General features: G+C 41.2%; 1 protein-coding gene across 1 annotated transcript; it reads right to left on the reverse strand.

Annotated features, from left to right (window-relative positions):
- Nucleotides 1-2,956: 2,956 nt before the first annotated feature.
- cldn7b (claudin 7b) lies at nucleotides 2,957-8,703 on the reverse strand. The gene is made up of 4 exons (XM_076273502.1): nucleotides 8,247-8,703; nucleotides 5,157-5,321; nucleotides 4,883-4,967; nucleotides 2,957-4,201 (listed from the first exon to the last, which is right to left on the reverse strand). Exons 1-4 carry the CDS (start codon nucleotides 8,467-8,469, stop codon nucleotides 4,048-4,050), a joined length of 627 nt encoding a protein of 208 aa, XP_076129617.1. The 5' UTR covers nucleotides 8,470-8,703; the 3' UTR covers nucleotides 2,957-4,047.
- Nucleotides 8,704-17,899: the final 9,196 nt, after the last annotated feature.

Genomic DNA, 17,899 nt, shown 5'->3' on the forward strand with positions numbered 1-17,899 from the left:
CGACCCCCCAGTTTAATAACCACTGAAGTAAAGTACAGATAGGCTACTCAAAAATCATACTTAAGTATTTAAGTATCTTACTTCTCCTCTTCCTCACCCTCCTCTAATTTTCACTCCTCTTACTCTCTGTCCACTATTGTCCTCATTTGTAATCCAGAGAAAGACAAATGTCAAAATAGTGTTAATTGACACCAATATGTTGCCTACACTTTAGCTTGAAATGTGTTATTGCAGTGAGTTTCCAGTTTTGCAAAAAAAAAAAGTGAACTACAAAATTACAAACTGAGTGTATAACAGATAATGTAATGTCAGTCACCTGGTAGGCTAAATTATTTAGTTACATGTGTTAATGCTGGTTTCAGAAACTGTGCTTCAAGAATCCTTGTCCTCATACATATAAGAAAATAGCAACAAAAAAAACCGTTGCTCAGTCAGTAGCCTACACAGTTTATCCATTATCCATCTCTATCTTTCTCTTCTAACATCCTAATGTCTGAACGTGGTGACGTGTGAGGGGACGAGGTATGTTGGGGAAATCCCTTTGCTGTTACGACTGAAAACACGTCTCCTTTAAGACAACGAAAATACGTAGCTTATTCAGAGGGGGGCCTCAGTTGGCATCAAACAGCAACATCGTGCCGTTGATAAACCCGGGGCGAAGGCGTTTAAACTATCCTAACAAAGGTCGGAACCTGTAGATTATTTAATCGATGAGAATGTTGGTGTAAAATCCGTCTGTGATGAGGGTGTAAGGATAACTGTAGCTGCTAATATATGTGTTGGCTCTAGCTAAACATGGATGCACATGAAAAACGCCGCACTGGCCAACTGCAACTGAAATTAATGCGAAATTTTAACAAGCCTAAATTATTCTTTACATGCATTTTTATCTGTATGTCACATTCAGTTATATATGGTGTACCACACCCTTACGGTATAGTTTATCTATGTCGCCGAACACACGGTCTTTAAATTTATTGTATGATGTGGAGATAATTATTAACGATGTCATGGTGTATTTGAGCTAACAGACCCTTGTTTTATACTGCGACAGGACATCTCGAACAGTTCCTTATCATCTCAAGACCGCTCTGCAATCCTGCATGCTGTACTGTTGCGGAAGTAAGGACGAGGAGAAGGAGCGCACGGAAAAGGACGATGTTTTACTGAAAAGGGTGACAGAACCTTCAGTGAAGAATCCTGGCAACATCTTTCCCTCGGAATCCGAGATGTACGGAACCGTGGGCATGCCCGAACTTCTGCCTCCTAGTGGGGTGTTTCAGCCAAGTCCCCATAACCCGTGTCAGGTGCGACAACTGACTGGTGACATAAACCAGGGCACTATAGACCCCAACTCACACCAGCAGAGGTTAGGCCGAAGGGCTCCAAAGCTGGGACAAATCGGACGGTCAAAGAGAGGTGAGTGCGGCAGAGGTGGAGGCTATTATCTAATGCACGATTCAGATTCTGACATGGCTGTTCACAAAGAATTGCTGCATGATTGAATGGGTTTTCGCAACATGTGTGCGCTGTTAGACTTCTAGCCTCATGCTACCTATTTTATGTTTGCCTTCAGTGATCATTGAAGATGAGGACTTGGACGACATCATGAACAACAATGAAACTCTACCCTTCCCAATCAGCCACTCGCCTGCCTGAATACCTTAATCATGGAATTTAGTTAAACTTTTGGCTTAACATTTATGACGCCCGGAGGCTACTCTGGTCAGCGGGCAAAACCTGGACACTGTTTCTTGAAGTCTTAAATACGTTGTAGCCTAGTAGGCCTACTTTAGCAGCATGCGCATCACATGTAGTTTAGTCGCAAGGCTCTGTTGTCACCGGGAACGATCTGATGAAACGTGAAACTTTGGTGCGAGTCTGCTGCAGTTGTCCAGGTGCGTTAGCGCGAGGTTGTCGGCAGGGTTCGCTGATATACCAAGCAAGCAATTGCACAATTTTTTCAGGTAGCATATACAACACAGAAACACTGTGAATCAGTAGATGTTTTTAACATTGACTATAGCCTACTTTCGCGGTCCTAGCAAAGTATCGAAAATATAGATGCAAAGTTGTGCACAGCCTACTATCTATAAGGATATTCATCGTTACAATTAGTATTTCCCCTCCCAAGTTATTCAACCATAAGTGGAAATTAACTGTTAGAATATTCATTGGTATTGTTAAGACGTGAATCATGTTTACATCATTTTATGCAAAATAATGCCTTATATGTTCATGGATATTTCAGTCACTGCCATTGACTTTGAAGATTATTTAACGTATTTTTCTAAAACACACCTTGCATGTATTCCTGATTGTTATTAATTTATTTATGTCGAGAATGCATAGGCCCATATTACGCACAAATATTTTACTCACGAATTATTACGCATCAACCGTCTTACATTAGACTGGCTTAACACTAGTATGCATTTCGCTGATTAGATAAACCACTAGCACTGTGAGTTTGTATAGCCTACATCTCTCTCTCTCACTCACACACACACTCCTTGAGATGATGGGTTATGCTGTCGGCAAAGGATGTTATCGGTATTTAGTTTGGTGCTGGCCTTTCGCTACAGCTTTGAAGGTACCTCAATAAAACAGACAACATTCCCATCAATTGCATATCTTACCACAAAAAAAGCATGTCAGTTCGGTTGCGTCCTCTTGTTTAATGTACAATTATGACCTTTAAAGGCTGCTGCTGTACCTGAGGAACTTAACTATTGTATTTCACCACCAGGGGGTGTCAAAGCCAAAGCAATGACTAGAATGTTCTTCATGCAGGTGTCAATCCCTCGCATGCTTGTTTCAAACATTTGTGTGCTATTTGTGTACATATTAGTTCCTCTATGATTAAAACTAATTATTTTGAACTCTGTCTTGGCTGAGTAAGATATGGCAAAACTGTCCCATCAAAATAATTTTGCCAGTGAAAGAAAAACATATGAACAGTTTAATTTTTATTAAGTTTGTATTATATACAGAAAATGTTATGACAGACAAGTCAGTAACGACAAATCAATAATGGCATACAACATAAGTTAAATATTACTGAACAGTGGCAGAAAATCATACTATTAGGATCTTTTGCATGGTATAGATGTAGGCCTAACCCATATGGGTTTTAAAAGCACAGGTAAAATGTTTAAAAGATTTGTGTTTACAGTAAAAAGCTGCAACGTGTGCCACTATGTAACCAATGAGATTTTAAAAAATGCAGTACAGTGTAACTGAAAATGCAACATGTCAGCCAGTAGGTCAGCTACATTACAAAGTTGGGAGACCATAAACAATATGCAAACAGAAAGAAAAATAATAATTCAGACAAGAAGGTGAATATGGTACAGAAAGTAAAAAAAAAAACCTTAGACCTAGCATAACAAAGTGCCGTTGAAGATTTTATGCAATTATAGCAGTGTAGGAACAAGTAAAAATGAAATATATAAAAAAAAAATGTCATCTCTGCCAACTAAAGAAGGCACTTCATGTTTGATCATTAACATTGAGAGACAGCTGGGGGACCTCCTCAAACTTGAGGGGAGATGTATTTTTTGGAATGTTTGCAGCTTCAGATTATAAAAACAGAAAATCAACTCACTGTGCTTTTCCCTCCAACTTCCTCTATTGATAAAACCTAATCAATCACCTTTTAGCTGCATGCAAGTCTAATTCTGGCACAAACATACCAATAAAAAAAATCAAGGGAGGACATGTCACTACTATGTACAAAGACATACAAAACATATACCGTAAAAGGGTAATGCAAGAACATTTGGGATCAAAACACAGGAACCTTCCCTGAGCTTAGCTATGGACCGTTGTCCCTGTTGGTAGGGAAGAGTAAAATTATTTCGCCCTTAAACCTTAACGCTGGACCAGGTTTTGTCTGGGCTTCTTCTAGCATGTACCTTAAGAGGAACTGGGAAAAGATTGTACTTGTACATTTGAAGGTAAACACCCACAGACACCAACTGAAAAACCCTTAACGCTGTGGGCCAATGGAGCGTCTCCTTCGGTGATTGGGTCGCAGGATGCATCTTAAACATACTCTTTAGTGCTGCTGGGCGGTCTGGAGATGGGGTATTTGGGTGAAGGCTTGCCCCTGGGGCAGGACGCCGCCAGCATGGCCCCTCCCAGGATGTCCAGGAAGGAACCCGCCCAGGCGATGAAGATGGCAGAGCCAAACTCGTACCTATAGACAGCAAGAGAGAGAAGAGAAGTGGTTACAGGGGAACTCCATGTGGCTGGCTTGGATTAAATTAGGCAAAAGTTGCTTATCAGTTGCAAACACACAGTCACACACACAGAGAGACAGACACACACACACAGATACACAGGCCTTGGATAGGTCTTTTGAGGAATCAGTTGGGCTAAAAATTATCTTGAAAGATGACTTTATAGTAATTGTCAGGATGACTTGTCATGCAATCCATTGCATTTGATGCGATCACCGTTCAGAAGTACTTATCATTGAGATGTTCATAAGCGCATCATCTCAATAGTGGTCAACTTTTCAATGACTGCAGAGAGACCCACTATCTCAGATGGATAAACACTAACACTAATGTATGAATATACACACAAATGTATGATTTTTCTTTATGCAAGCCCAAAAGCAAAATTGTGTTGGTAGTTTAACTGAGAAGGTAACATGGACCAAGCTTCAGAACTACATTTTTAACATGAAGGATTAAGACTGAAAAGGCGAAAGGGAAAGAACATCAGGATCTGCTGAAAACTGCCACAATGTTAAATGTCATGAGCAATGACATTAACAATCTAATTATCCTCTTGATCTTAAATAAAAACAAAACAATCAAACTCAAACCACACCAAACAGTTAACTCAGAGAGAGGGGGGAGGTAGTGCATACTTGGTGTTGACAGGAGTGAAGGGGTTGTAGAAGTCCTGGATGATCCTGTGGGCAAACCATGAGCAGGCAACAATGGAACAAAGTGCTGAGGGGAAAAAGAAGATCAGATATGTGAGCATACCCAGGCAATTCATACACAAACACACACAGATCCACAACCAAGAAACCCCTCTTCAATTACCAGTATTGTTTGAGTCCTACAGCATAATTAGGCTTTTTGGTAACTGCCCCCCTCCCCATATGTTTCAATAAAGCACAATGGGAGCAGGCTTACCTCCAATCAACAGGATGATCCCACCAGTCATGGCGATGCGAGACTTCTTGGTCTTGTCGTCACCTCCACAGTTTGTGCACTTCATGCCCATAGTGGACACGCCAAGGCCAAAAACAGTGACAATGATGCCTACGATCATCAGAGCTCGTGTGGCCTGGAGAGCACCTGAGCAGAACAGGGGGGGGGGGGGGGGGAGAAAAAACAAGGGTGAGTCTCAATTCATCTTAATCTGAATTGTCTTGTCGAGTTAAAATCTCTGGAATGAAAATAATACTTCATGACACTTCATTCACTTCAATGTGACATTGATCCAAAACTCTTTTTGCTACATTGCTTACATATGTGTGATTGTTGTATGGAAGACCTTGAAGATGGCTAACTTGACCTTGGGTCCATATGATAACCCATAAAAACCCATGAAACACTGAAACACTCATAAGAAAAGTATTACACCTCGAAACCACCCCCCCCCCCCCACACACACACACACACACACTCTCACCTTACACTGATATCACACTCCCTCTCCCACCCCTCCCCTTTCAGTTCCTTTTCATGTCTCCACCCCTCAGCACCTGTGGTGAGGTGCACCTGAAACCGGTTACAACCGGAAGCTTCCGTAGAGAGAGAGCGAGAGAGAGCAAGACAGAGCGAGAACTGTGTTTGTTTCCATACAGTACTAAGGGCAACTCGTCTGACCAGTTGTGACAGGTCAGTGAAAAGAGAGTCGAATTTCACTCGCTTGAACCACCCACTTCACTCAAACGGATACCTCTGTTTTGCATGAACCTTTACATGCACGTTGCCGGGATCCACTGAATCACGTCTCAGCAGTACACCTCTTTACAGAAAGAGGATGGACAAATGTGAAGGAAAGCAAGGCTCTCACTCGCTGCTAATGTACTACATTCAATTGATATTGTATCAAACCTTTACAAATAAATGCAAATCCTCATATTTCCTGTTCTTATCAGTTCATGCTGTATGCCGCTTCAAGCCTCTGATAGTTAAACAGAAGCAATAAACTGCCAATGGTCAACTCAAAGAGTCAGTGCATAATATTAAAACACCTTTATCAGCTCTGGCTTGTGTGTATTTGTTTACACATGCGATAAAACTGTTTGTGTCTGATAGTGTTTAATTGTTTTACCATGTCCTTATCTAAGGCTTTGATATACAAGTCAAACATCTCACTATGTTTTATGGAGTAACAACAGACACTTGTGGGTGATCCAAAAAAGACAATAAAAGGTATGTTAGTATGTCACTTCAATTGCAGATAAAGGGTTTAGCCAAGCATCTGCATGCATTTACTGAAAATGGGAAGAATGTGAGTATGCAAACTAGACACCCACACCCAAACCAAGGAGCCATTCAACATTAGGCCTACTGATGTGCTGAAGGGACAAGAGACCTTCTTCAGATAAGCAAAAGCCCTGGGGTAACAATAGCACAAGGTGTGTGTGTGTGTGTGTGGTGGGGGGATTATACCTAGACAGATCTGAAGGATAACGTTGCCAAACAATCACCATCAGACAAACACCATCACATAGAATGTAGCAATAGAGTCCAGTAAAATCCGTTGGCTATAACTCATTAGCTGACTGGAGTAGAGCTAGTAAGTCAATTGAATATATTAACACGAGCTTGAAATAGTCAGCAGGAAAGGTATGTAACAGCCAACTCTTAAGTTATTATGTGAAAACTAGCTTGTGTTGATCTTTGTTCTTTGCCTTTGCCAATAGCAACTCTGGCAATAAAACGAATATTTAAATCCTCGCGCTAATTGCAGACAGTGTGCAAAATAACACACAGGCAACACCTGCAAACTGACTCCAAGTCGCAAGCTTGTTGGCAAAATAAGCGGGAGACAAAGTGCATCTTCACCCGCAGCCAGCATCTAGCACCCCCTCTCGATACTGGAACGGTGGATGTTTTTTTCCGCATGCTATGATGAGGGGTGGTATGGGCAGGGCTTGGGACAATACTATCTAGCTAATCATTATCCTTAGTAACAGCGTAACCCAGGCGTGTCAACTCTTTGCATTGAGTAGGCCTACAGCTTTGGTAGGCTACGTGAATATCACAAAAGACCAATGCTACTGGACTTGGTGTAATCCATTAACACATCTGTGCTACTACGGCCACAATCTTACTATCATCACACAAAAGCGCAACTATTAATGACAACAAATCATTTAATCGGTGAGACCATCTCTGGCCCAATGCCAAGTTAGTGCTACAAAGCTTTACTAAGAATACAGAATCATGCTTGGAAACACCAGTGCAATACCCAATAGTGTATATTTGTAACACATGCCCATTCTCCAGAAATGTTTCTGCAAAAGCAGTTGCCACTCTCGATTTCAATAATGATCGCATAGCCTATGCATTCAGTCAAACAGCCTAACTGATCACGGTGACATGATAGGCTAGGCCTACTCCAGCAGGTGTGGCTGGACGTTTGGCGTACCCTATTCAAACCAAGTGGACATGAGAAAATGTGAGCTTTTGAAATTGTGGTTCATTTTTTGTGTGCAGATGTGTCATTTAGTAGGCTATAACAGCCTACATGCTACTGCAATATGTCCCAGTCTGCGTAGCCTGCATATAGGCCTACCTATGTAGAACAGGTGCGCGGCAATCAATTTCACATCGAGCTCATTTTCAAGATCACCTCGAGCTCATTTTTGTGGATCCGAATATTACAATACATTTGGAAACTTCTTTGGGCATGCCACATCGCACAGGATAACCAAAATCACGTATTTTTATATTTTATAACATACAAAAAAAAAAAAAAGATTTTCCAGAACAATTCACACCTGCTGCGTAACGTCATCACTATCGGGAACGCGCTCAAAGGCGTTTCAAACAGGTTTTGAACAAGGTCAGGAAGAAACTAATGGCAAAATGTTGAAAACAAATATATACATATATATATTATCTTAATGACTATGTTATGTAAGAAATTACTGATGTCCTTAACAGGGAAACCACAACGTTTTCAAAATAATTCAGAAAGACAAGGAACTAGGCGGGCGATTCACACAGCCAAATGATAACTTAATTCTTCCATAAAACACTTACTGTTAAGTTGCAGGATGGAGTCGTAGACTTTGCATTGTATCTGCCCCGTACTTTGAAACGCACAAGACATCCAGAGACCCTCATACATGGCGATTGCTGTGATGATGTTATCACCAACATAGGCAGACATCTTCCATTGTGGCAAAATAGTACCAATAATTAAGCCTATGAGTCCAATTAGCGACAGGGCAAATCCCAAAAGCTGAAGTCCTTTATTTGCCATGTTAAAAAAACTAAATGTTAAAATCAAAGGTCAAAAAATAACAGGTAAAAAACAGTTTTTGTTCCAAAAGACAAACTAGTTGTTGAGGATAAAGTCCTTTGAGTGTATTGCCTTTCTTGGTCTCCTTATACGCGCTGTCGGAATAAAAAAAACTCTATATGTTTCCCTGTAGAATTTGTGAACAGTTAAGAGAAAAGCACCTGTGTCCTCTCTCCGCACCTTGAATATGCAATGAGAACCACTCGGGCACGAGAGTTTTTAAGGTGGCAAACTTCCTTTGGGGGAGGGGACGCGCGCGCAGTTTCGCCTGTTTCCCTGGCGCTGTCTCATCGCTGTGAGAAAGGGGGTTTCGTGATGTCACCGGAGCGTCACGTGAGAGCAGGTGGCAACATTTTGAGGTCTACTTTATTTAGCTACCGTAAGTTTTTCCGAGCTAGGCTACATGTTCAGTATTTCAATAAACGAATTGCAGAATCTACAGAAATACATTCTTAAGGCGAGGAAAAACCTAACCCATGTATTTTTTTCATGCTCACGAAAAATACAAGAAAACAACTTCATATAGGCCTAGCCTAAATAACAGATGTTTCCTCATTTTTCTTGTTAGTTGACTTGACAGACTTTTTTTTTATTGATTGCTGCTTTTATGCGAGCACAGACTATGTAGGTTATTTATCTTACTAAACTAAAAGAGGAATTTGTAAGACTGGCACTGACACTGGCTTTTGATAGCTGGCACTATCTCTTGAGAGAATTGGCTTTCTTCATATGACCCATTCCAGGAAATTCAGTGAAGAGGCTGCAATACATCATCTAGATTTAGATTTAAAATCTAATCTAATGTGTGTGTGTGTGTGTGTGTGTGAAATTATTTATATATATTTCATATATTATTGCCATCGGAATGTTATGAACTAACTGTCTCAAATTTGCAAGGGTGGATAGAAAAAGTGGATGAAATCTGCATGTAGTTCAGCAAAATATCAGACCATGTGTCTTGGAGATGTACTAGCCTTCTGTGTTTGTGTTGCTTTCTAAGAAGTATCTTCACTAGAAAGTATACAATGCTTTGGACTGAGATACTTTGGAATTAGACATACATTGTATTTGGCATCAAAACTACTAGCTCATGTCTGAAATTATTTAAATATATACATGTTAAGTTGTATTATGTTGGTTCAACGAAGGTCATGATAAATATGGGAGGGCTTACCGGTACTTCTGAGAAATGGTCTTTGTAGTCATCAGTGTTGCCCTAGCAAGATGGCAGTTCTGAAGCAACAAAGGGCCCCTTTGTTGGACCTAAGATTAACCTGCCTCCAAAACACAAGGAATGTAGGCTCACATAGCAGACAGCTACCCTCCCAAGCCCTCTCAAGCAGATTCTGTCAATTTCCAAGCTATCAGGGGAATCTGTTTAAGATCTTCTGTTTTTTAAGCTTGGTAAGACTGGGGAAGACGAGGGAATCTTGATTGCCAAAGGAAAGCTCTGCTGCGTAATGCTGAGAGAGACCAAAATGCTGACTTAAATACATTCATGAACTCATGAAGTATTGATCAAACATTTACCAATGCTTTTTTTTCTCTCACTCAAGCAGTTAGTGCATGTTGTTCTTCGCCAAACTTCTTCTCCACTGTGAATTGACATTGATGAGAGATAAAAGGGAGTGGCCATGCACATCATGAGCCAGGGCTCAATAGGAGGGGAGAACAGAAGTGATAAGGAGAAGATGTATCAGTACTGGTGCCTCTCCTGAGGTAGGACATCACCCACCTAAAAGAGAGAAAGATGTGGGTGAGATCAGGAATGTGATATGATCAGATTAAGTATTACTTTTACTAATGGATGCAGGAGAAGGATTCTTTTCAAAACATTCCTAAAAGTGTGTGTGCATGTGTGTGTGTGTGTGTGTGTGTGTCTCAGCTAGCTGACCTATCTGAACACAATCACACTGTCAGCTCTATGCCTTTGAATGAACATGTAGGTATGGCTCCTTTTTTCAATATCAGTTGACTGTGTGTAAGCAAAAAGTACCTGTAGTTTTGTTGTCATGGGTGTGGCATAGTTTTTACAGCTAACGGCGGTCCATTCAAACCATGCCAATATTTTAATTCAGTGTAATATGTGATTTATATTAATACATTTGTGAAGCACATATGTCTAAAGCTAAATATACAAAGCACACAATTTCAATTTGTATAAATACCTCTTTTACTAAGAGTATATTAGACATTGAAAGCAGGAAAAAAAAGAAAAAAGTGTTTTCTCTCAGAATGGTCTTTCTAAGAGTGGTCAGAGTCACTATCAGTAAGTTCATACTTTCATGATTATATCTATACATATATTTTCTATACATATATTTACTTATATATAGTTCTGTTGGCATATGGCAGCTCAATATTAAATGAAACAAATTGACATGGGTCCTTCTGGTAAGCTAACTGGTAAGTCACTATCCACTTCCCAGTAGATCTGACTGTCTTTGAAAACTGCTTGACAGATACTTACATAACGACATGCTATGTGACACCACTGACCCCTCGCACGGGAAGAGGAAACCTCACACGAGACTGGATAGTCTTGCTCTTGCACACCAGGTAGCAAATTGAACTGGTAGTCACGACTTAGTCATGAAGTAACAGTGTTGAGAGTAATGCTGAGTAAATGTTGCCAGGGACATGAATGTAGTGTGGAGAGTTCAGTAGATGGCTACTTCACATACCAGTAGTATTCAATGGAAATTCAGTGAACAGGCAAAAGGGGAAGTTTGCTACTGTCAAACATGTGGGACCAGTCTCTGAACATGGATTAAACCTTTAGTCTCAGACTTAAAAAAGAACCTCAATGAAGATCTCCACTCAGAAAGAGCTTTTAGTTTAGAACTAGTTTTAATGATTATTTTTTTCAAAGTGACTTGCATCTTTCAATTATTCCAAGGGCCAGTCTCCCCGAAACAACTCAGAGTAAAGTGCCTTGCCCAATAAGGGCACAATAGTGCCCACAACCTTTTCCTGGCTACTGTATGCTAGCCCAGCTCATTAACCACTACAGTACCACCACCCCATATACAGCTCTAGAAAAAAAATTAAGAAACCACTGCACATTTTTTCTGATCCATCCTGTTGCTAAGTGACATTCGAATGAGTTGATGGTCATATTCAAATAAGTCTCTTAATTTTGAATATGACCGTTAACTCAGTCGAATGTCACTTATTAACCGTCGGATGACATCAGAAAAGTATGCAGTGGTCTCTTAATTTTTCCCAGAGCTTTATATCCGGGGAACCGGCTCCTGGTGTTAAAAAATTAGTCCAAATTCAATATTTCATATATGCTCACCCATTTTATTTGTTCATGCGTCGGGATAGGTGAAGTCAGATATTTGAGCCATGCTTTGAGAACAAACTCAGCATTAAATATACACAGCTGAAGTTGCCCATGATAAAGGCGTGAGGTAAATATTAAAAGCATCCAAAATCACTGATAGCCATGGCATGGCTAATCCTTCAAGACCAAATTTGAAGCATATGTGTGTTCTTCAACTTCAACACAGATCAGCTCAAGTGACCTTGGCACTTTCCCATAAGCAAATAATGCCTCACCATTGCAAGAATTTTCGGAGTTGGTCAAAGGATGTTTTTAAGTTTTACCAACCAGGCTCCCTATGCATGATTCACTATGTACACATTCACCCACCATACATGTTCATGACCCTCTCATTGATAGACTTCAATTTCACAAATTTCACAGTGATATTGCATACATGTGCAGAGGGTTGTGTTTGCGTCTGTGTGTGTGGGTGTGGGTGTGCGTTTGCACTGCATATTTAGGATGGAAATATCTTTGTAATCGTCTAGGTCAGCCACAAACCAACAAGGTCCTTGCTCAAGCTTGCAGAAGCTTGCTTCCTGTGTGTGTGTGTGTGTGTGTCTGTGTGTGTGTCTGTAATGTGTGGGTGCATTCCAAACTGCCCACTCAACTATTTGATTTTCAATATTCATATCACTTAAACAGCACCAACCCAGTTCATTTCTTGGCTTATTGATTCATCCCAGTGTAGTGACTCATGCTACATCTACTTAGAATGACGTGTTTTTGGTTATGTGGACACTGAGGTCCATTGCACCTCTGATCTTGTCTGGATGGAAAATGTCCTCGTGTAGAAACCAGGGCAAGCGGAAGAAGACATGGGCAGCAGCTACCATAGTAACCATCCCATAGAAGCTTCTAACTTCTCACTACCCATACATGTGAACTTCCCTCGTCTGTTAGGCTGCCATACCTTTTTTTCAGGCATTGGGCCCTATCTTAGGGTTAGCATCAAACTAGCTAAAGTGGACTGGACCCGCCCTAAATGCACTTAAAGCATACTGTATGCTTCAGACTATGCGTTTTAGATTGTCGATAGATTGTGTTTCACCTTCTTGTTGTTTCCAGATGATGTGTTAGAATGTGCAAATCATTTTTTTTTTCATTCAAATTGAGGAAGTTTGTCGTTGGCTTTTAAACATGATCCTTTTTAGCCATTTGTAGAATCATGAAAATTAATTGGTGACAACATTATACTTGCCTTCAATTGTCATGTTAATATTTCCATAAACACATTTGCAACATGGATAGCTATTGCTCAGAGAGGGGATGTGGGAGCTGCGAGTGACATATTTGGAGCAGACTTAGGGCAGACTAGCCAACCAAAAAACCCACAAGGGCAGATATGTTTAGACAGTGAAATTTGCAACATTGACAGACAATGGATGGTTCCTCATATTTACAACCTTCAACCTTCTGACACTCCAATAATGTAAATAGATAGATAGATAGATAGATAGATAGATAGATAGATACGTAGATAGATAGATAGATAGATACTTTATTAATCCCCAGGGGAAATTCAAGGTCTCAGTAGCATACAGACAATACACACACATTCACTAACAGCAGAAAAAGTAATTAAAAGTATATAATATAAAAAACACAACTAAGCAATAAGGACAGTAGAAGATAAAGAATATTCTAAATATAATAAAATACAAATTATACTAACTAACACTTAATCTAAATCAATTCTAAAAACAGTATCCACATAGTGGGTGATTAATCAATCAAGAGGCGCTTGCAATGACTGAGTCAGGGACTGGGCCTGTGATTCTCTGTGCATAGTAAGGTAAGGTAAGGTGCTCTGTGTGAATGAGTGTCATGGTGTAAGTCCAACAGTGCAACAGTGCAAGAATAAAGTCTATATATCTATATGTATATATATATAACTATATTAAGAAAAGGTATAAGTGTGGCCACAGTTCGGCTGTGGCATGGAGGGAGGGGTTATGCATATGTGCTAATATAGCACGCAAACAGTGAGGCAGAAAGACAGTGGTAAAAAGTGGCTAGTGGACAGACAGTATCCAAACATGGAGGGGGTGAAGAGGCAGACAGACTATGCAGAGAAGTCTATCTCTCCTCTTCCCTTAAGTGAAGCATTGAACAGTTCAATGGCCCTGGGGACAAATGACTTCCTCAGTCTGTCTGTTGTGCAAGGCAGTGAGCGAAGTCTCTAGCTGATCAGGCTCTTCTGCTTAACAATAGTGCTGTGGAGTGGGTGACACTCATTGTCCAAGATGATCAGTTTGTTCAGGGTCCTTTTGTCAGATAGTGAAGTGATGCACTCCAGTTCAGCTCCCACTACAGAGCCAGCTTTCCTTACCAGCCTGTCAATTCGCCCCGCGTCCTTCTTCTTTGTGCTTCCTCCCCAGCATACCACTGCATAGAAGAGGACGCTGGCAACAACAGACTGGTAGAACATCCTGAGGAGCTTGCTGCACACATTGAAGGACCGCAGCCTCCTCAGGAAGTACAGCCTGCTCTGCCCTTTCTTGTAGAGTGTGTCAGTGTTGGCTGACCAGTCCAGTTTATTGTCCAGTTTCAATTTCAATTTCAATTTTATTAAGGATAGCCCCTTGAGATGAATCATCTCGTTTTCAAGGGGGTCCATCAATACATTACATGCCCTTTTTTGAAATAATAACAAAATACATACTAGACAGGACTCACAAACACATTCACACTCAACACAACAAACATTGTACCCCAAACCAGCCCCCAACCCCATTCCTCACCAACCACTAAGTTTGAGACAGTTGGAGACCCAGATACTTGTAGGTGCTTACCACCTCCACATTGACCCCATCAATGGTGACTGGTAGCAGAGTGGGCGGAAATCCACCACCATCTCCTTGGTCTTTGAAGTGTTAAGTTGAAGATGATTGAGTTTGCACCATTGCACAAAGTCCTCCACCAGGCTCCTGTACTCCTCCTCCTGCCCGTTCCGGATACACCCCACAATTGCAGTATTGTCAGAAAACTTCTGCATGTGGCATGACTCGGTGTTGTAGCAGAAGTCAGATGTGTACAGGGTGAACAGGACTGGAGAGAGCACAGTTCCCTGTTGCACTCCGGTGCTGCTGATCACAGTGTCATAGAGACAGTTCTTCAGTCTGACGAACTGTAGTCGCTCGGTCAGGTAATCTGTAATCCAGGTTACCAGGTGAGCATCCACACCCATCTGCAAGAGCTTGTCTCCCAGTCTGAGGGGTTGGATGGTGGTGAACGCACTTGAGAAATCAAAGAACATGATTCTCACAGCACGTTTCCCCTTGTCTAGGTGAGAATGTGTCCTGTGTAGAAGATACAGTAAGTGATGGCATCGTCCACGCCCACTTTCTCCTGGTATGCAAACTCTAGTGCATGGTGTACCTGGGGTTTGAGCAAACCTAAGACCAGCCGCTCCATTGTCTTCATCACATGTGATGTAAGAGCGACAGGTCTGTAGTCATTAAGCTCACTAGGGTGTGGCTTCTTAGGGACAGGGGTGAGACATGATGTCTTCCACAGTGTTGGAACTTGTCCAAAAATTTAATTTTAACGTGACTCGAAGAGCTGTAAACAGTGTTGTAAGGCTGTGTGTACAAATCTGCTTAGAGCTCCAGTGGAATTTTGATTACGCAAATATATATTCACAAATAAATCCTGTTCTGTCTAACTTTGTTACACGTCTCCCTGGATTCTCTTCTCATAAATCAGACATTCCGTGCAAGACATTGCAGCCATCAAACTGGTTCTAGAATCAGTTATGCAAGCATTCCGCACAACAGCACAAGCACTTTGGAGTTCTCCATCTTAAAGGGAAAGTAGAGCCAATGAGCCGGGAATGAGCCTCACCTGCCACTGTTTTCATATGTCAAACAGTTGTAGGATGAGATCATGTGTTTTCAATTTTTGGAAATACGAGTGGATGTTGATGTCTGGTGGTGTGGTTTTGCAATAAGTCAACTGAGATGGGATGACAGCAGAGGAGATTACAGCAGCTGGTAGAAGCAAGGAGAGTCAGGAACACAGTAAATATGTGGACATAATGCAATGAAGACACTGGTTTCAGTTCACCGCAGTGGGAGTGGCATGGTACACCGTTGACCTGATTTAACTCTGTCATGTATGTGCATGATAGTGTGTGTGTGCGCATGCGTGTGTGTGTCGGTTGGGTGTTGGTTGGTTGGGTGAGTATGTGGATATGTGGGTGTATCAGCGCATGTCTGTGTGTGTACATGAGTGAGAGTATCAATGTGTGTGTGCATGCGAATGATGTCTCATACTCCTTACTGCTATCAATGTAATATTTCATCAACACCTTATTTTTCTAACGTTCTTGGAATAGTTCCATCTCTGTTTTTCAGGAGGTTTGTGAGGGAGCTGCCTCTGCCGCACTCTATTGTAGGGCCTGGGAGGAGGAAGTGGAGCCAAGGCAAACCAGTCCAACTGGTTTACAGGGCGTCCCGTCACTTTATACTGCTTTGGCTTCGACTTCTTCCAGGAAACCCTGACACACATGTTGTCCCTTTCTCTCTCTCTCTCTCTCTCTCTCTCTCTCTCTCTCTCTCTCTTTCTCTCTCACACACACACACACACACACACACATACACACACACACACACATAAACAAAGAGAGAGAGAGTCAGATTCACGCGTCCATAGTCCACCATCACATATTCCCTCATACTCACTGGTGCCTAGGTGAGGAATTTCACACACACGACCACTTACTCTAGGAGGCTGCCAGAGACCGAGAGATTCTAATCGGAAGTTCTTCTCTGACTGTCAGTGTGAATATGGACTTCCTATAAATATTTTCAACATGGAAGTACAAAAGTAATCTCCTTCTTTTTTTAATTGTTTCGGCCATTGGCAGTATGACACAAATGGGTGTGTGTCCATGTGCTAAATAGAAGAGAGAGAGAGAGAGAGAGAGAGAGAGAGAGAGACAGAAACAGACACACAGACAGAAATGCCAACCACACAAATGATACTGAAAACAAATACTGATGACTCAGTCTGTTGGTTTTTTTAACAAAAGAAATTCAGTGATCCAGTGGTTTCTAGGTTTCTAAATCTAGACGCACCCTAGCAACTCTCCGTTGGCTTGTGAGCTCGAAAAATTAAACTTCTATCAGGCCAATCAAATTGTGTATAGTCATTAGGCGGGCTTAACATAATGATTGATGGCAGAGTTGCAACGATTTGGCTTGAATTCCCTGCTACTTGAAAACAAATAAGATGGATGTTGCTGTTGACGAACAGTGTGACACGAGTTAAGCTTTTATTAAGTTGCCAAAAGTTTGAACTAGCCAACTAGCTCCGCTGGTGGGAAACGCATGGGACTCATAGCCTGTCCTATTGCGTGCAGAGGGAATTTGAAAGACAACTGATTATCCCGCCCCTCGGACTGAGCACTGCGAACGGTGAGTGCCCAGACCCTACATTTTAATGTGGGTCTGGCTCGTCAGGCTAGCGTCTAGTGTCCAATATTAGGTACTGTTGGAATCCTTTGATGAAGCCGAGTTCCATGCACCTCATCAAGCCCTTGGAAACACACAATTAAAATAGAGATTTCACAGCGCGATAGCGATAGCACTGTGAATTTTCTATTTTAAACCAGATTTTCTGTATATCTAGCTAGCACCTGGTATATAGATCATGTGAGGACATCTTTTTTATTATATTACATTACATTACATTACATTACATTACATTACATTACATTTGGCTGACGCATCTTTAGCCAAAGCGACTAACAACATGGTTAACAGTTTAAGTTTTAAAGCAATTCTCAACAATTTTAGGACAATTTAAAAAAACTTACAGAGTACAGTAAGAATAAGTGCATCAGTGAGTGCTGTTTTTAACAGTTACGTGTCAGTTCAAGACGGCTGGTAAGTGCTAGGGTCGGCAAGACTTGTTGTAAGTGGTGCTATGAGAGGAGATGTTCTCTAAAGAGCTGAGTCTTCAGGAGTTTTAAAGGCAATCCATGTCAAACAGATCTCTGTAGATCCGCTGTAGACCATGTAAAAAAGGTTTTAGAGTGAGAAGTCAAACCAAAGC

The sequence above is a fragment of the Alosa pseudoharengus genome, unplaced genomic scaffold (genome assembly GCF_046254945.1).
Source record: "Alosa pseudoharengus isolate Yale_2024_CS ecotype anadromous, Long Island Sound unplaced genomic scaffold, YU_APseudo_1.1 YU_APseudo_1.1_scf_8, whole genome shotgun sequence".
Taxonomy (NCBI): Eukaryota; Metazoa; Chordata; class Actinopteri; order Clupeiformes; family Clupeidae; genus Alosa; species Alosa pseudoharengus.

Excerpts from the sequence above, each read along its gene's own strand:
- cldn7b (XM_076273502.1), bottom strand. The coding sequence starts at position 8,469 with ATGGCAAATAAAGGACTTCAGCTTTTGGGATTTGCCCTGTCGCTAATT. Across the intron at positions 4,968-5,156 it reads GATCATCCTGTTGATTGGAG|CACTTTGTTCCATTGTTGCC; the intron begins GTAAGCCTGCTC and ends TTTTCCCCTCAG. Across the intron at positions 4,202-4,882 it reads TTCACTCCTGTCAACACCAA|GTACGAGTTTGGCTCTGCCA; the intron begins GTATGCACTACC and ends TGCTGTCTATAG.